The following is a 20190-nucleotide window of genomic DNA, read 5'->3' on the forward strand; positions in this document are numbered from 1 at the left end:
GAAGTTATGTGCTTCTTCTATCATCACACAGTTAAACTCTCCATTTTCATTAAATGCTTCATTTCCATATAAATTTTATATTGCCTAAAATTACCTTCTTTTTTAGTATATTCCAGTTCTGTCATTTAAGAAAAAGTAGTGAATATTATTGGTGAGGCACAGATATTTTTTTATATGAACTCCTTCTGGACTATATCTGAATTTCTCTCCATCCTCAAGACTCAGATCTTGTATCTTGTGCAGATACCAGGCTCTAGAGTCAGAGGTTCTGCCATTGCCATTCAGTAGCTACATCCGCCTGGGCAAATTAATTCATGTCTCTTACGTCTGTAATTTATCTGCTAAAAGAAGATAATAATAGTACTTCTCTCATGGGATTATTTGAGGATTACATGAGATAATGCATATACTTTTTAGTCTAATGCTTGACACCGGGTCATTGGTCAGTAATTATAAGCTATGATGGTGATGATTAAAAACGGGAACTGTACTTTAACATAACCAGAAATGATATGTGCTGTTTGGTCTTGAATTCTTAAAGAAATCATACAGTCTAAGGAATTATTATTAATTTTTAAGGTATGTGTTATTATAGTTATATAAGATTTAGAGAGACTAGTAAACAGGTCGAATGGCATCAAGGATATGATTTGCTTTAAAATACTTCAGCAACAGGAAAAAAAGAGAGAAAAACAAAGAAAGAGCAAAGGGATAGGCGGAGCGGTGTGACAGAATTGAATGGTTGTGAATTCCTTGTGACAGGCCTGTGGGTGTTTGCTTTACCTTTTAGCCTATAGTATGTATGGTTAATGAATTACCTCCTTAAAATTATCAATGTTTTATGCATGTGGGCAGGAAAGCCATGAGGGCAGGCATTTTTTTCAGTCTCTTCGAAAGAAGACGGGTTTATTAATCTGGTCTAGTCACTAGCCCCATACATGGTTTGGATTCCATTCTGCCTTGAATAATAATCCTGGGTTCCTTTGAACTGACAATGATATTTTTGGGAATGTTTTTGGCAGAACTTAACAGGAATGTTTTCTGAAGGTCTAGGGCATTCAGTATTATAATAACACATATATTACAATAGTATTATCTTTAAACCATAAGCTTTGACTCATATATAAAACAAAATAGGCAACTTTTAGAGGATTAATGTTCTGTGAGAGGGAATACCTTATATGCTTAAGCAAAATCCTGTGTCTGTATAAGGACCAGCTTCCCCAAAACTCTGAATTAATAAAGGTTTGTCCTAAAAAACAAGATCCTACTGTATAACACAGGGAACTGTATTCAATATCCTGTGATAAACCATAATGAAAAAGAATGTATATATGTATAACTGAGTCACTTTGATGTACAGCAGAAATTAACACAACATTATAACTCAACTCAACTATACTTAAATAAATTTTTTAAAAAATAATTTAAAAAACGTAGAGATTTGTTCTCCCAAAGGTGAGGAAACCACTCACCACTCCCTTGTTCATTCATTCACACATCACACAGTGCACAGGAGTAACAGTTGTGTGCGAGCAGCGTGAGGCCCTGCTGGAGACCCAAAGGTGACTCCTGGAGCAGATGGCAGAAGGGATCCAGGACACATGTGAAGGCAGCTATTTCGAGAAGGAGGAAGGTCCCTTCTTCTACTAATGTGGGAGGGAGGGAGGGAGGGCGCTGAAATGGGTGTAAGATATTGAAATGGAAAACAGGGACTGGGTCTGTGGCCTTGATCTTTTATAAGGAAAGTGGGGAAACAAGATGAGCTGCTGCTGGAGAGCAAAAGAGAAAATGAAAGGGAGTTCAGGGCTGAAAGTGAGTTGCAGGAACAAGGTCAGCAGCCTTTGAGCAAAAATGTGATAGGAAGTGAGTTAGTGATGAAAAATGGAACTGCTGAGTGCAGGACGGGACCTCCAAAGAGAGACATCTGAAATTGGTGGTGAATCCTGGCTCCCCAGTTAGACAGCTTTTGCCAGGTGTGCTCAGAAAAGAGGTATCAGGTGGTAGAGTTGGAGTCTGACACATCACAGCTGGAAAAAACTGAGACTGGGAATCTAGCAGGAGGAGGAGAATTAAAGACATTACAGCGATAGCTTCCATTTGGTCTCTTCAGAGGCTGATGTGATCTAATTGCCTTTCATTTTTAAGAGGAAATTAAAGAATTAGGGCTTCTTTTTTTTTTTTTTTTTTTTTTTTTGCGGTACGTGGGCCTCTCACTGTCGTGGCCTCTCTCGTTGTGGAGCACAGGCTCCGGACGCGCAGGCTCAGCGGCCATGGCTCACGGGCCCAGCCGCTCCGCGGCATGTGGGATCTTCCCGGACCGGGGCACGAACCCGTGTCCCCTGCTTCGGCAGGCAGACTCTCAACCACTGCGCCACCAGGGAAGCCCAGGGCTTCTTTTGAAAAGACTTAGTTACTGGGAAATTTTTTAAAGACCTTACAGAAGGGAGCTGTTGGTGAGAGTAGTTATTTAGCCCACTCTTGGAAAAAGTGCTAATATTTTTGTGTCTATATTATAGTACATAACACAGTTAAGGGAGCACATATGATTCTTTAATCCTCTGAGCACTGTGCTAGAATTTCTCATTTCATACCTCATTTACAACTTATTATAGTGTGATCACACAAATTCAGTCTCAATATTTTTACATAAATTAGGAGCATTTGTTGTTTTGAACGTAGAAAGATAGTTGGCATAGATCTCTTTTTACAGTTTTATGTTATCAAATTAACTCAAAATTATAACCTCTCCAAAGTACAGCAATAATGGAGGGGAAAATGTCTGACTGGCCATGCATGCAGGGAGCACAACTCTTTGAGAACAGAAACAGAAGAAGGCATTCAGAGGTCTTCCTTGGACTGTGGCAATATCAACAACTCCTTGTGGCCCAGAGTGCTTCCTGCTGTGTGTAGACATGCTGGCACAGAGTTCCCTGTGGGCGTCTGTACATCACTGGCCCACAGTGACCTTCCCTCAGGCGTCCTCTTTAAAGGCGTGAGTGCTTTCCACTCTCCCCCTTCTTTGCCATCATTTGATTCTTCTAGCAGGTGCATGAAAATTGGGATTGTTGTCACTTCGAAGCTAATCAGATTCTGTGGTTTGCTCCCCCTTTGGTCACACCTCTGTTGCATACAAAAAAAAAATTGAGATGTAGTGATGTTAATAGGAGAGATTTTAAGAAATGGAACCAGGAGGAGGATCTAAATTAAAACAAAAACAAGCAAACAAATAACTTTATTCATGCTGAGAACACCCAACGTAGAAGTGATCCACAGTTTTTCTCTGTGGCATTTTAAGAGCCACACAATTCCAATTACTTTTGAAATTTTAAATTACTACATTATTATAAGAATAAGTGGCTGGAACTTTAAAGTGGCAGAAAACCAAAAACTCATCGAGTAAATGTATTCAGAAGTGGCTTTCTCATCCCCTTTAGCTCTAAACACTTACTCAGCCAATTTGTCTCATTGTACTTAAACAGTGCAGAGTTTTAGAAATTGATCAGAAGGGCTTTCCACCCCTATCCCTGTGTTTTAAAAGATGAGCAGATGGGTGTTCTTTTCACCAGGATTCTGGTCGTCTCTGTCTGTTCTCCTCTGCCCTGTGTCTTCTGCCTATAGAGAATTCAGATTAATTTAGTTTTCCTAAATTCACTACCAATCAAATCACGCTCACACACAGCAACCCACCTTACAAGGACTTCTTTGCTCTTCACTGCCATTTGTGCTGTAAGGTGATTCACCATTGACAAAGGAATTACTCATGATACGGTCCTCGTTAGTTCCTTTTCTGAAGATAAGACTTTACCCTCTCCTTATCTTTCTGTTCCCAGCACCTTGCAGAATGCCCTACACAGACTGGGCATCGATGCAGTTAAAGGAAGTTTACAAGTCTCTCACTGTTGTTGAGGCAAAGTATTAAAAGATTGTGTCATTATTGTCTTAATTTTTTCTGTCTTCCTTCCACTCCAGTGGGGATGTGCTTATTAATAAGAGAGAGAACTCAAGGTTGAGTGCATCAGCAATGGTAATGGGTTTGTTTCAGGTTCTCCTGTGTTAATCAGAACTCTGCTGTCAGACCTGTCTCTATGGGAGCATCATTTGCAAAAATCTGTCCTGCTAAAAAAAAAAAAGTAAATAAAAATTAGCCGATAAATTTATGGACAGTCCCTGACTTACAGTGGTTCGACTTAGGATTTTTTGACTTCACAGTGGTTTGAAAGCAATACACATTTACTGGAAACTGTACTTTGAATTTTGATCTTTCCCTGGGCTAGCCGTATTCGGTACAGTGCTCTTGTAAAGCTGAATGGTTTTATCAGGACGTAACCCTGTAAGTTGAAGAGTATCTGTGTAGCGTCTTCTCCTAAGTATTTCCATTTAGAGATCTTTGACTACAAGTTAAACAGAGACTGCATCTTTTTATTTCCATTGGGCAACAGAGGTTTCACACTATTGCTGTTGAATCACTGATCTTCATTTATTCAGCGAACAAGTACTGCTGTCCTCGGGGAAAGGCACTGATCTGGCCATTGGGGACACATAAATGAATTAAAAAAAAAAAATTCTTGCCCTCCCAGAACTTACATTCTATTGATGTTCAAAATACTATTAAGCTTTAAGTCAAGAAATATTTTTAAAGGCTAGAGTTTCTCTTTGTATGGTAACCAGTATTACTGTTTTTGTTTCACCAGAAATACTTGTGGTGTCTAAAGCAATGCTTCCTAAACTTTTCAGTGCCTAAAGTTCATTTTCAAACTTAAAAACTGTGGAGCTCTGCAGAAACTAATGTACCTATCCTCATACACATGAACATTTGCATATCAGTGTAGAGGCTTTGTAGCTCCCTGATTAAAAAGAAAAAGCATTTGACCTTTAGAAAGTCCAATTGCATGGGTCATCTTGTTAATAAATAGTATTTAATGATGATTTAGATACTTTTCTTTTTTTTAGATGGAAGTATAGTTGATTTATAATAATGTGTTAGTTTCAGGTGTACAGCAAAATGATTCAGTTATACATGTACATATTTTTTTTTCAGATTCTTTTCCATTATAGGTTATTATAGTTCCCTGTGCTATACAGAAAATCCTTATTGTTTATCTATTTTTATATCTAGTGGTTTGTATCTGTTAATCCCATACTCCTAATTTATCCCTACCCTACTCCTTTCCCCTTTGGTAATCATAAGTTTTCATTTTTTTAAGTTATAATGAATATAAAGAATCTATCAGTAAGCTGTTGAAAGGGATATTTGATTTTGGCTTCTTTCACTTTAAAAATTAGAACAGTTTTTTGAGATAATAAATGTATGAAAGACATTATACTTACTGTTTTTTCAAGGCTTGAATTACTTAGACTTTTTTCATTTAGTCTGTTTTCGTTAAGGTTTCTTTGCCTTTGCAAAGAACTGCATGCTTCAACCCAGCGTAGTTATAAAGAGCTCAGGTTTGCTTTACTTTCAAGATTGCTTACTACAGATACTTTCTAACAAAAGAGGCATTGTTAAAAAGGTCAGAATAAGTACTGTATATAAATCAGAGCGATTCCTCCCTCATGAAATGTCAAAGGTATAGTGTTTACCATAATCAAATTATGTAAATTCCAAGAACAATAAGCATAAGACATCCTGCCTGTAAACAGGTCTTCTTATTTCACAGTCCTTGTTTCTGTTGACCAGATCCTATCATCACCTACTCTTAGTTACTTCTCTAAGAAACTTGTTTTCTAGTGAAATTCTTAATGAGTTCTCTAGAGGTAGACATAAGCAAGTTTTTTCCTGAGTAGCTCAGTTAAACAGTTTAGCTGTTTCTAAGGATTTTACTTGAATTCAACAATGAGATTTTTAGGGTCGCAAGTCTTTAGAACTTAGAGTCATTATTGTTTTTCTCAAATCAACAGTTGATCCAAATCTTTTCTTTAATTCATCCGTCAATCAGCAGGTGATCTGTACATCACTTATTTATAACTTTAGAAAGCATTGCATTCCTTTTTCTTTGAACTTTACCTTCCCAAAAGGAATTCTGATTCAGTTAGCTTTATTCTCTGAAAAGAAAAGTAACATGAAGTGGTTTTAAGTCATTCTAAGTAGTAAGAAAGAATCAGCTTGATGTTCAACATCAGCAATAGAGTTGACTGTAGTTTAAAAAATTATCTCCCCTTTCATCATTCAACTAAAGCAAAATCCTTTATTGTCCTGACAAAGCCAACCCATTAGTTGGTTGCTTAGTCCTTCAACCTCAAATATTTGTAAAGCGAATCTGGACTTGGGTATTAATATTAAAAAAGAAAACTCAGTCTTTCTGCTCTTTAGGTAAACTACTGTGGCAACCCTGGTATCAAGGATCCTTCTTGTTTCATTTCCCTTTAATCAGAAGAGCTCATGACCCTTGCGTTGCTTTCGTTTTAAAGTTAGAAAGCACATTAATAACTTTATCTAGGAAGACTTGCTTGAAGAGTTGCTTTCATTTATTGCCAAGGAAAAACTTCATTTGTATCAGTCATATGGTTGGGAGAAGAAAGGCGAGAAATCGTTGACCTGAAGATATCAGGCATTTGTTGCCTGTTTTCTGGTTGTATATGACAATCATAAAAGACAGTCAACAATTCTGACTCATTAGTGCCTAGGCATTTGGGTCAAAACAGTGGTTGTTAAATATGACTGTGTCTTGAAACACACAGGGAGCTTTTAGGTCCATAGTAAGTCAGGATCCCCAGGCTAGGGCCTGGGCTTTATACAGCTCCCAGGAGAATGTTGTACACACCCATGTTCGGAGATGGCCTGGATGAGAGCCCCTTTTTCTGTGCCATGGTGAGCACCAAAACTCTTGGTCTAGTGGCCACCCCAGGGCAGCTGGCTCCTGGGGGCGTTACTATGACAATTTAGAATGCTCCTTGAGTTGTCCTTTGCCACTCGTTCTAGGAAAGAACACAGTAACAGTTCCCTGCACAGATGGTTGGAAGTGTCTTACACTGTTAGTCAATCAGAAAGCATTTGAGAAAATGCAGGAGGAGCAGTGAAATAGAAGCACTGAGATCACCTTCTATTTGTGTACTGTTGCCTTTTGGGTAGAGGGCCTAGAGTCAGCGCAGCTGAAACATTCTCCTTCCGTCTTCTCGCTCCCACTGTTTCCTCCCTGACTGCTGGTGCATCTCCCTGCACTACTATTCAGTGTAGAGTAGATATTAATTGTCCTCACACAGAGCATAGTTAAATTAAAGACAAGGAACTTGGCTTTTTCAAAGACACTACTATTTTTTGGTATTTACAATTGTTTTATAAAGTGTAAGCGTAAGACTTCCCTGGTGGCACGTTGGTTAAGAATCCTCCTGCCAATGCAGGGGACACGGGTTCGAGCCCTGGTCTGGGAAGATCCTACATGCCGTGGAGCAACTAAGCCCACGTGCCACAACTATTGAGCCTGTGCTCTAGAGCCCGCGAGCTACAACTACTGAGGCTGTGTGCTGCAACTACTGAGCCCATGTGCTGCAACTCCTGAGGTCCATGTGCCTAGAGCCTGTGCTCTGCAACAAGAGAAGCCACCACAATGAGAAGCCCGCACACTGCAACGAAGAGTAGCCCCACTTGCCGCAAGTAGAGAAAGCCCACACACAGCAACGAAGACCCAGCGCAGCCAAAAATAAATTAATTAATTAAAAAAATAAAAATAAAAAAGTGTAAGCATAAAAGAACCAGACAGTTCTTTTTCCAATTAGTGTACCAGAATACGACCACTGAAGTGTTTGCTCTCTTTTGTTACTGTCACTTTGTGTGTGTGTGTGTGTGTGTGTGTGTGTGTGTGTGTGTGTGTGTGTGTGTGTGTGTGTGTGTGTGTGTGTGTTATGCGGGCCTCTCACTGTTGTGGCCTCTCCCATTGCGGAGCACAGGCTCCGGACGCGCAGGCTCAGTGGCCATGGCCCACGGGCCTAGCCGCTTCGCGGCATGTGGGATCTTCCCGGACCGGGGCACGAACCCGTGTCCCCTGCATCGGTAGGCGGACTCTCAACCACTGTGCCACCAGGGAAGCCCTGTTTCTGTCAGTTTTGGAGAACATAAATTTATTTCAGTGACTTAACTGTTCAAAATGATTTTGGAAATATTCTTTGTAAGTTTTTGTAGATTAATCAGACTTCAACCCAAGATATTATCCAATCACATATTTTTGGATAAAGTGTACACTGTGTAACTTCCACAAACATTAACTTCCACTAGGCAGTTTTGCCTAGGCAGTTTTGTTTCTTGTGAGAGGGGAGCTATAGAGTGATAAACATGAATCCATATAGAGAAATACAAAAATCTCCTTGGCGTTGGTCATTCCTAACTTTAGGTGCATTGCTCTTTGAAGGCAAATGATTGTCCTAGGAGTGCCATATGGGAGAGCCACTTTATGTGATTAGTCAGAAGGCTGGGAGGACCCTCCCACATCTGGCCTGGAGGCCTCCAAGACCCTAGGTAGGGCCTTTCCTACAGGACAGCTGCTTCTGAGTGTTATGATGATAGGAGGAGGGGGTGGGAAGATAGGAGCATCCTATCCTGCTGAGAAGGGGAAGGAGAAGCCATTAGGGTCTTCAGAACCCTACTGTGCCTCCCATATTATTTGCATCACTGGTAAAAAGTTTTCTACCAAGCTATGCTGTTGAAGTACACCCTTTATTATCAGAGGTTGTTTTGAGTACATCAGAAGGTCAGTAGTGCAGCTGAGCAGGTTCACAGACATAAACTCCCTAAACACAGATATGTTCGTGGCTTTATTTTTTTTTGTCTGGCTTCATGCATTTTTAATTATTATTTTTGTATTTTATTGAAAATATTCATAATAAAATCCTTGGTTCACGTGACATGGGTAGGCTTGTTCTTTTTGTCTGTTTTGAGGTGTTCTGTTATTTTGAAAACAGCATAACATTGTGGTTAAGAGCTGAAACTTTGGAATCAGACCCTGGAAATTAATTTCCTCGTTCCAACCTTGACTGACCGTGCAACTTCGGCCAACTTACGCAATATCCCCAAGCTCCACCTTTCTCATTTGTAAAATGGGGACGCGAGGGGCTCCTACCTTATAGGGTGGTTGGGAGAATTAAATGAGAAAATCCATGTAAAGCATATATAAATACACCAGGACAGGGTATATTTTGACTTTCACTATTTTTCCCCAGGGATATCTGGGGATACTCTTGCACACTCTTATTTCATTATCTTGGTTCTCTCAAATCCTTTGTAGAAGAAGGCAGGTTATAAATAATAAATAATTGTGATTTTTTGTTCTTTATTTCCAAAGAAAGAATTTGAGATTGTTGATTTATAATATGGTGAATTATAGTGGCTCACACAAGGAATTCAGGTGGACACTAAATTTCTCTGGCAGTGATATTTCCTCTGGGAGGACATGACACTATAACAGGAAGTCAAATGATGATTTTTCTCTGCTGGTAATAATGTCAACTCTCATTTCTTAATGTGTCTAGAAGTGTTCTATGTGCTTATTCACTCTTTGCTGATGAAGAAGGCAGTATTCTCATTTGAAAACATATTATGTCACCATAGATATTTCCATTACTATATGTTTACTGTAATAAAGACGTAGGATATGCGTGACAGAGTTAAATGGCATGATCTAGAATCTGGAGGGGCCGTGAAGTTAATTTTGTGACTCTCACATCTGGTGGTAAGGTGCCATTGATTGAAATGTCTCTGGAGAATTTCATACATTTCACTACTGTGAAGTAAAAGATATTATAGGGAAGAGAGCAAAAGTTGCTTCCCAATAATTTATATTTTGCTGTATTTTTTCCTAGAAGATTGTATTTGTTCAGTCTTTAAACACTAAGGAGGTACCAAATCGTTGGCTAGCAGCTGGGAATGTAAAGGTTAATTGTCATGGGCCTGTATTCTAGTTAGTCACAGTGTAATGGAAAGAAACACACATACCTCTTATGATTAGGGGGAAAAAAGTGTAAATGATGTAATGTAGGTATGCACATCTTATAATAGGACACTTCTTAAATTCACAAAAGCTAGTTCTGTTTTCTGATGAGGTCCCACTCTTTGACTTACAGTAGAGAGTTGAAAATACCTTTGTGTGTGGCCACAAAAGTCTGTGAGAGAATTTTGGAAGATGTGCCGGAGTGAAATGTCATACACTCGTTTAGTCCCCCCGCCTTGAAGGCAACAGTTTGGCATTTTACAGACGTGTGTGAGCGTGTGGGTGGTATTTATTGTAATCTGAAGATTCTGAAATGTGTTGCTGTAGTTCTTTTTTTTTCTCTGAAACCATTTGCTGATTTAGTGGTTGCTGTATCACCAAAGCTGAAGAGAAATCGATTGAGTTTGTATACCAACAACTTTCACCAAATGAATAAGAAAGGCTTTATTTGATTGGCCATAAAAGGTTTTTTTTTTTTCCTTTTAAAAGAAGTCTGGTTTTTAAAAAATTGCACATGACTTATTTCCCCATAGTACCCATATTCAGTCTATTTTTATCTCCCCTTTAAGGCATGCTTAAGCTAAGGGATATGGCTTAGTACATATTGGTATTCTTTCTGTAATAGGATATGATAATAATTCTTGCATAATCAGGATTCTGTCTAGACTAGTGAAATTAAAATAGTGACAGAGCAAAAGGAGTGTCTGAAATAGAATGCTTTAGGAAACATTATTTTACCAGAAGATTGATGAAATTTGTGAATATGGAATAGTATTTTATATCAGTATTCAAGTTAAGGTCTCCATATGTAGAATGCCATGTTGACTTTTATATATTAATATTATTGTTATTTATCATTTTTGACTGACCTGTCAGAAGGTAAAGTGACATTTGTTTCAAATGTTTCAGTAGGGATAAAGAGAAGCCTCAAACATATAAAAAAGAGCACACGGTCCATCATCAGGAGGGGGAAAATAGTCACACTGCTTGCGTTTGGGGCTAAAATACAATCAATAAACATTATATGTTAGTAGGTGACTGATGACTAAGAAGCAAAACCAAACACTGGTCTTAAACCTCCGGAGTTTTGACCAACTAAAGCCAAATACTTAAATCTTTCTGAAGGTTTGCATTTGTTTAGTAAAATAACATTTCTCAAGTCATTTTTCTAAGTATGTTTCATTGAAAAAACTACCAAGGAACAATTTCAAACCAGGGATGGCTTTGAAAACCTGCTAAATCAGGGTTTCTACTTCTTCCTTTCCTCTTACCCCAGGAAGGACGTGGGGTCCCTCTTGGGACCAAGTTTGACTGAGTCAGTGGAGTCGCGGAGGATGAATGACTTCTCCCTTATCTCAGTATTCTGTAAATATTTGCTCAATTATTCTATGAAGCAGAGAAAGAATTTATTCTATAGCATTCAAATGAAGGACGAGCGTTTTGAATTATATGTGGCATAGAATTCCTACTCAGCCACACACCAGCTCTGAAATCTTTTTTTTATTATTATTTTTTATTTTTTTTATACAGCAGGTTCTTATTAGTCATAAGTTTCATACATACCAGTGTATACATGTCAATCCCAATCACTCAGTTCAGCACACCACACACACACACACACCCCGCCACTTCTCCCCCTTGGTGTCCATATGTTTGTTCTCTACATCTGTGTCTCAATTTCTGCCCTGCAAACCGGTTCATCTGTACCATTTTTCTAGGTTCCACATATGTGCGTTAATATACAATATTTGTTTTTCTCTTTCTGACTTACTTCACTCTGCATGACAGTCTCTAGATCCATCCACGTCTCAACAAATGACCCAATTTCATTCCTTTTTATGGCTGAGTAATATTCCATTGTATATATGTACCACATCTTCTTTATCCATTCGTCTGTCGATGGGCATTTAGGTTGCTTCCATGACCTGGCTCTTGTAAACAGTGCTGCAATGAACATTGGGGTGCATGTGTCTTTTTGAATTATGGTTTTCTCTGGGTATATGCCCAGTAGTGGGATTGCTGGATCATATGGTAATTCAATTTTTAGTTTTTTAAGGAACCTCCATACTGTTCTCCATAGTGGCTGTATCAATTTACATTCCCACCAACAGTGCAAGAGGGTTCCCTTTTCTCCACACCCTCTCCAGCATTTGTTGTTTGTAGATTTTCTGATGATGGCCATTCTGACTGGTGTGAGGTGATACCCCATTGTAGTTTTGATTTGCATTTCTTAATAATTAGTGATGTTGAGAAATGTCTATTTAGGTCTTCTGCCCATTTTTGGATTGGGTTGTTTGTTTTTTTAATATTGAGCTTCATGAGCTGTTTATATATTTTGGAGATTAATCCTTTGTCCATTGATTCATTTGCAAATATTTTCTCCCATTCTGAGGGTTGTCTTTTCGTCTGGTTTATGGTTTCCTTTGCTGTGCAAAAGCTTTGAAGTTTCATTAGGTCCCACTTGTTTATTTTTGTTTTTATTTCCAGAACTCTAGGAGGTGGATCAAAAAAAGATCTTCCTGTGATTTATGTCAAAGAGTGTTCTTCCTAATATTTTCCTCTAAGGGTTTTATAGTGTCCGGTCTTACATTTAGGTCTCTAATCCATTTTGAGTTTATTTTTGTATATGGTGTTAGGGAGTGTTCTAATTTCATTCTTTTACATGTAGCTGTCCAGTTTTCCCAACACCACTTATTGAAGAGACTGTCTTTTCTCCAACAGCTCTGTAATCTTGGGCAAAACTATTTACTATTTCTCAGTTTTCCCAACTATAAAATGGCATAATAATAGTACTGACTTCCTAAAGGCATAGTGAGGATAAAAGGAATTAATCCATGTAAAGTCCTCAGCAGAGTGCCCATTCCCAAAAAAATACTGTTTCCTCAAAAAAATAGTATTACCTAATAATGACTATTTTAAAGTGTAATTCATTTATCCCAAGGTGAATTTTTGCACATTTCCTTTTAGTACATATTAAATTTGAAATAATAGTACATATTCTTCCATTCTGAAGAGAGTTTGCAGTCCTTCGCCATGAATTATAGTAAATGACAATTGGATAAGATTGATTTAACTCTGCATCTGAGGTTGGATCTGTCATTTCCAGCCTCCGCTTCAGAATTATTTCCTATGGGAACTTTATAGTCTTCATTTGAGAATCCTTGCAGCAATTTATATTCTCTTCATTCACATCTCATCAGCCACTGCTCTGTGGAACAAGACATAGGTAATAAGTGTGGAAATGACCCCATAGAAATGTGTATTGGTTGCCCTTTCTCAAGTGAGAGATCAGGGATAGGCATAATATAAGAAAAGGACAGGGTGAGCCAGGTAGTTGAATCTGTTAAATATATCTATCTAGATTTAGATGGCAAAAGAGAATAAAAATGTTCCAAAACAATCATAAATTCAAATCCATATGCTTCCTTAGAGATCTGATTATGGTCCTCATTTCTCCCCCTGTAGGGGAGAAGGGTGATTTTGGATGACAGAGCCATTATTTACGGCAAGGACCAAGTGATAAATAAGCTTGGAGACTTGGAAGGGTCTGAACCTTACTAATGCCCTACCTTCCCTTTCCCTGCTTGATGCCTAGGCTGAAGCTACACTGACCAAGTCTATACCCTGTGCTAATTTCACATTTTGGGGATGTTGGCTGTGTGTTCTCTTCCTGAGGCAGCCAGCCATTTGATTCTATTGTGGGCATCAGGGTATTAAAATTCAGAAGCTTGTGGTAGCTGGTAGATTAATTTGGGGACGAGGGTGATATTCATTTTAGTTTTTTGAACATAAATAGTGTAACACATTATCTTGGGTATAAATGGTGTCCGCAAGTATTTATTGACTTGAATTAGTGACTGATCAACAGCATTATTTGTGTCTGCATTAAATCTAGGTGTCACTGTATTTTCAATGCAAGTTCTATAGACAGTGCGAGGTCTTCTGTTCCTTTGTGGACCAAAGAAAATTCAAGTTTCATTTCTTGGTCTCTCTTTTTGTGTTTTGGATTATAGGTTTATAAGAGCATAAAATATTAAGCCTTCTAATGAATGGTTACCACTCAGAATGGTGTCCTTGTATAATGTTTATTAAATACTATGACACAAAACATGAAAAAAAATCTTAGGTACAAATACACAAAACACATTGTCACATGTTTTCTTTTAGTGTACTTTTTTCTACTTTTTAAAATAATGATATCACTGATATAGAAGCTTATTCTTTTCAAAGTTAATTTTTTGCTTGCATATATATTTATGTTTTCTGCTTTTGCACTTGCCTCTTTGCCAGTTTTGTCCGAAGTGAAGCAAATGTTTATTGTCTTGGGTTCTCTCCTAAATTATATCCGCAGTTTTGATGTCAAATGGAAGACCTAATAAGTTTTGAGTTTAACTCTTAGGATGAAGAGCAGCTAGAAAAGTAATGAGTCCTTACATATTAAATAATTTTCAAAATATTAAACTTCTTTTCTCTTGTAGTGAGAGATTTTTCTTGAGGCTGAATAGAAATGGGCTTCCCAAAGCCCCAGATAAACCAGAACGACAGTGCTCTCTCTTTGTGGTAAGTGGATCTTGTTTTATCCGGGAGGCAGATTCTTCCTTAAGTACTTTATCTTATTTAAGAGAAATAAGTTACTGTGAGAGAACATAGTAGATTTGCTTAAACTTTGTAAATAACACGTAAATTACAGTAGTGCCCCCAAATCTGAATACCAGCATTCACAGTCACACCTTTGTCCCTTAGTGTGTATTAGAGCCTGTCACACTATGGCCAAATCCCAATGGTGATAGGGCTCAGTATGGCAGGTGGTATTTAGTATGTACTTAATAAGTGTTTAAAGAATGAGTAAGTGAGAGACTGAAATAAGCATGGGCTTTCCTTTTAAGTCTTATTTGACATCATAGGCTTACAGTAAAGTTGATTGTAGTGGTATTTTAGAACAGGATTTGAACTTTATGCTTCTGCTACAGAAATTCCATTAAGAATGTCTATGTTTATCTTTGTCTTTCTTCTGTTATTTGTGAAGATTATGTGCTACGTATGCCTTTTAAATGCTTCTGCATAAATTATGAGTTCTAAAATGACCAGACTTTGTTTTTTGGTAGGATTTGGGTAGCAGTGAGCTAAGAAGGGACATCTACATCACCGTGCACATCATCCGAATTGGTAGGTATGATACTTGGTGTGACAGGAGCACGACAGGGAGAATTGCTGAGAGGTCTCTATGTAGTTGTGATGTATGTGATGTCTAGATCAGAAAGAAGTCAAGGCCACATTTGAATCCAGTAATTACAGAATTTGGGAATTGTTCCCTGGTCTCCCCAGACTTTCATATCACCATAAATAGATTTTGTTCTCTCTCCGTATAAGTCATTAGTTAGTTTGTTGTGTTTCATTTTGTTTTATTGGACTCTCTAAACATATTTGATTCAAGCACTTGGTATTTGGTTTTTTTAAATTCTAATTTCTGTTAACAGCATAAATTAAACTTCTAGGAGCTGGATTTCCTACAGGTTTATGAAACCAATTGGCATTTTCCAAAGTACAGAGGCTGCAGAGCATTATTACAGAAAGTGCTATAAGAAAAGGGTTATGAAATACCGAAAACTTTGTATATATTTTTCACTTGTATAACTTCATCAGCTTATTAAAGGGTCTGAGAAGTCCTACAGGGAAATATAAAAATGCTTCTCTAATTTTGTTGACCCTAGCTTTCTCCAAATTTGATTTGACTGTGGAAACATTTATATGATGTAACATTTATTAACATCTTGCAGAACACACTTCGAGTGTTCTACAGTGAACTTGCACATCAGAGCCAAAATGTGGTCACTAGTTTTTACACATATAAGGCATCTAAAAGCAAGCATTTTATGGCAGAGGAACTATATGGTGTAGCCTACATCATTTTTCCATTACAGCTAACCAGCCGATACTGGAAATTGGTTCCCGCTTCCTCATTAACTGTGCTACATGACGTGCTGGGGATACTTTTGCAGGATCATGATATCTCACCATGCGGTCCTGCACAGTGATCTTTATTTTTATAGTTTTTTATTTTATGCACATGATAACCACATTGTGCATTGAGAGAGACTATAAAACATGTCATTTCAACATAGATTTTCTAAGTATTTTTTCTCATAAAAATCTGTTCTGAAAACCCATTTCATTTTATCCTGTTTTTATATTTGAGGGACAATAGAAATAAATAAAAAAGTAAATGGTTTTTGGTTTTGTTTTAATTTCCTTTTTATAGATGACTATGGGGTGGGGTGGAAATTGGAAGGAATCTTTCAAAACGTTGGAAAAGTTGTAATGCGTGTTGCTGTGTATTTATGAGATAAAGCCTCTGTTCCCAGGATGGCAGGGGTGCAGTTTATGTAATTCTTTGTGTTTTTTAAAAATTTATTCAAATTTATAATAGCAATTGTTAATGTAAAATGTGGTTCTGGATATCTTCATGTAAACATTGCTAAAATTTGAATATAATCTTCTACAGCATTGAGAAAAAAAGTAAACCACTTTAGCTTTCAGAACTTTTAAAAAGGTATCTATAGGTTTTCGGTGGTAGAAACACACACGGTAGAGTGACCACATGCCCTGCTTGCCCATGGCCTGGGCAACTCTGTCCTTCACTCCCAGGATAGAGCTGAGGAAACCACTTCACAGTATTACCCATCACAGGGCTGCCTTTCAAATACCTGGCATTTGATTTTGTATTTTTTACTAAGATTTTTATGATCATTAAGTCATCAGAATGAATGTTGAATTAGAAATTATCTACCCTCCTTCCCTGAGCTTTGGTCAAATTAATTCTTTATTGACATTACTACAAAGACTTGTCTGATGATTACTCCATAAGACTGAAGGTAAGAAACTCTAAGAAAGACTAAGACTTAGTCTGCTGCAGTGAAATTAAGGAGTGGAAGATTCTTGTCCATCAGGGACAGATACTTCTTAATTTTTCTAGAGTATTCCTCGTACTGTTTAATGGGAAAAGGGCATGCTGACCCTCACTGGCTGCAGAGAGCAGGAAGTAATAGCACCTGCCTCAGAATTTAAGCCCTGATCTTTGATTGGAAAGAAGGGGAGGAAACAAAGAGAAATAAACAGTTTCCCCACGCCAGATTCGTGAATAACTGTATGATTTCTATTCAGCAGTGATTAGTTCAACTTACATCAAACCAATGGCCATTCATAACTCTGAAGGACAGACTTGAACATTAATATTTACATCATTTACTTATCGGCTCAACAAACTTAGGAGGTCTTTCACCACCATTCATTTGTACCCACCACGCCTTTCAATAAATTTAGGAATGGCTATCCCTGTCTGAACACGAATAGTCATTCCTGGTTTTCACCGTAAAACAAAAGCATCTCGGGACTTCCCTGGTGGCGCAGTGGTTGAAAGTCCGCCTGCCGATGCAGGGGACATGGGTTCGTGCTCCGGTCCAGGAAGATCCCACATGCCACGGAGCGGCTGAGCCCGTGAGCCATGGCCGCTGAGCCTGTGCGTCGGAGCCTGTGCTCCACAACGGGACGAGCCACAACAGTGAGAGGCCCGCGTACTGCGATTAAAAAAAAAAAAGAAAAAAAAGCATCTCTAACCTATTTTCTACCGCCAGGAACACCCATCCCTCTTTATCAGTATATTAGTAATTATTGGAGCTATCAGCATATTCATCCAACCAGTAGCCCTAGCTGTATGACTAACAGCTAATATTACGGCCGGGCACCTACTAACTCATTTAATCAGAGGAGCAACGCTAGCCCTAATAATCGTTAGTTCTACTACAATCTTCATTACATTTATTATTCTTATTTTGCTTACTATTCTTGAATTCACAGTAGTCAAGTTTACGTATTAACCCTATTAGTAAGCCTTTACCTACATGGTAATACCTAATGACCCACCAAAACCATGCGTGTCACGTAGTAAACGCCAGCTCCTGACCCCAGAGGAGCCCTCTCGGCTCTTATAGTATCCGATCTAGCATATGAATCCATTTTAGCTCAACATTCGTATATCCTTAGGCCTGTTAACCAATATACTAATAATATATCAATGATGACAAGACATCATCCAAGAAAGTATGTTTCAAGGCTATCACACATCAATCGTCCAAAAGGGACTTCGATAGGGAAAAATCCATTATTTCAGAGGTCCTCTTTTTACTGGTATCTTCTGTGCTTTTTATCACCTTAAGTGGTATTCCAGCTTTTATTTATAAGCATTTCTCTAAAGATGATATATTGCAGAGGCAATTCTCCTTTATTACTGAAGAATGAAAGCTAAATTGGATGTTGCCATTCCTTTTTTTTTTTTTTTTTTTTCTATTTAACATTGGATTTGGGGAGTGCTAGAGTCATGCAGATGTGCTGTAGGAGAATTTCACTCAGATGGAAACAACTTACGGATCCGTTACCAAGCATCTGGAAACAGACTTACAGACTTTTTTCATTATTTTTCCTCACATTAACTTGCTATATTACAGCTCCAGTGTGCTTTTTGCTTTCAGTCTTCAAAATAACCCATTGGTAATTAAATGCAATGATAAATTAAAACAGTATCTCAACCACACATTTAAAAATGTCTAACAAGTTAAACAAGTTGAAACTGTGTCAGAGTAAAAAACATCCCTGGAGATTTCAGCCTGGGTACGGAGTCAGGAAAGAGCGTGCTCATTTGATCACCTGTGCTTACTTGCTATACCTTCAGGGAATCTCAAACTGCTTCCTTTCAAAGGTGAAATATTTGAAAAGGTTTTTAAATATGGCAATTTTAAAAAGTAGAAAATGAGATAGGCACCACTACTGCCTTTTTTGATGTGAGCCTCCTGGGATGCCTTCATGAATGCTTGGGGGAAGGTACCCAGACATAGGCTCAGCTCCCATCTTCATGTTTTATAGATAACAGCTGATGGCCAGAGTTTACGCTGCGTGACCTTGGGCATGCTAGGTGGTTGGAGGGGAGAGTCCAGAGCTGAAGCAACATCTTCAGTTGCCCCAAAGCTGTGTCTTTTCCATCACCCAGTTACATTTTATATGGCCTACTTTATAGCTATATGTATCTCTATTTAAGGTGGATTAATCAAACGGCTCCTTGGGCCATATGTGCTTTTTAATTGAACAGGTCGGATGGGGGCAGGAGAAAAAAAGAATGCCTGTAGTGTTCAGTACCGGCGACCCTTTGGCTGTGCGGTTCTTAGCATTGCTGACCTGCTGACAGGAGAGACAAAAGATGACCTCATCCTGAAAGTGTACATGTAAGAAGCTTGCACGGGCTGGGGGCTGGGGTGGGCACAGAGGTACATGGGGACCCTACGTGGCGAATCCTGTTTTTCGTGTGTAATGGAAGAGCCAGGGATGGGTTGCGTTCATTCCTCAAAAACTCAATAATCTGTAGGTTCCCTGCAAGTGAGCCCGCAAATCAACGTTTGCCTGTCAGAGGAATTATGAAATCAAGAACCAGAAAATACAGACAGTTTATCAGTTGGGTGGACCATCTACTGCATAGAGTACTTCCCGTGAATTTAAAGCCTAACATGTCTTTACCCTCAGAGAGTTCATTTGTCCTTGGAAAATGGAAATAGTTTTTAATATAAATTAATTAGAATTAGGAAAAGGAAGTTCAGGTCAGGTGATTTCCCTCTTACTTCGTGTATTATTAGTTTGCTAGGGCTGCCCTAACAAAGCACCGTGAACAGTGAGGCTTAAACCACAGGAATTCATTGTCTCACAGTAATGGAAGCCACAGATCCTGGATCAAGGTGTTGACTCCATTGATTCCTTCTGAGGGCTGTGAGGGGAGAATCTGTCCCCTGCCTCTCTCTCCTAGTTTCCGGTGACTTGTAGATACGTCACCTGATCTCTGGCTTCATCATCACATGGCTCTCTCCCTGCTTGTGCGTCTGTTTCGGTGTCCAAATTTCCCCTTTTTATAAGGACACAGTTATATGGGGTTAGGGCCCACCCTAACGACCTAATTTTAACTTTATTAACTGTGTGAAGACCCTATTTCCAAATAAGGTCCTCAGAATGTGGGTTAGGACTTACATCGTCTTTTGAGGGTCAGTGGGAACAGACACAGTTCAGCTCAAACACTCCACTAAGAAAATCACTTAATGTATTCCAAATCCTAAGTTTTTTAAAATGCACATGGTTTTGGATCACCCCACCCTGAGCACCTCCCCATAGGACTGAAAATTGAGAGTTGACACACAGTGACATCCTCAGAGCAGACCCATGGGGGGTTGAAGGATGG

General features: G+C 38.6%; 1 protein-coding gene across 1 annotated transcript in view; it reads left to right on the forward strand.

Moving 5' to 3' along the window:
* Positions 1 to 20190, forward strand: part of DOCK4 (dedicator of cytokinesis 4) — a 486038-nt gene that overhangs the window by 249735 nt on the left and 216113 nt on the right. The window contains exons 9-11 of the mRNA XM_060156832.1: positions 14399 to 14480; positions 15026 to 15086; positions 19060 to 19192. Of these exons, the coding sequence (XP_060012815.1) occupies positions 14399 to 14480; positions 15026 to 15086; positions 19060 to 19192 (276 nt within the window). The remainder of the gene's footprint in view (positions 1 to 14398; positions 14481 to 15025; positions 15087 to 19059; positions 19193 to 20190) is intronic.

The sequence above is a fragment of the Lagenorhynchus albirostris genome, chromosome 8, assembly GCF_949774975.1.
Source record: "Lagenorhynchus albirostris chromosome 8, mLagAlb1.1, whole genome shotgun sequence".
Taxonomy (NCBI): domain Eukaryota; kingdom Metazoa; phylum Chordata; class Mammalia; order Artiodactyla; family Delphinidae; genus Lagenorhynchus; species Lagenorhynchus albirostris.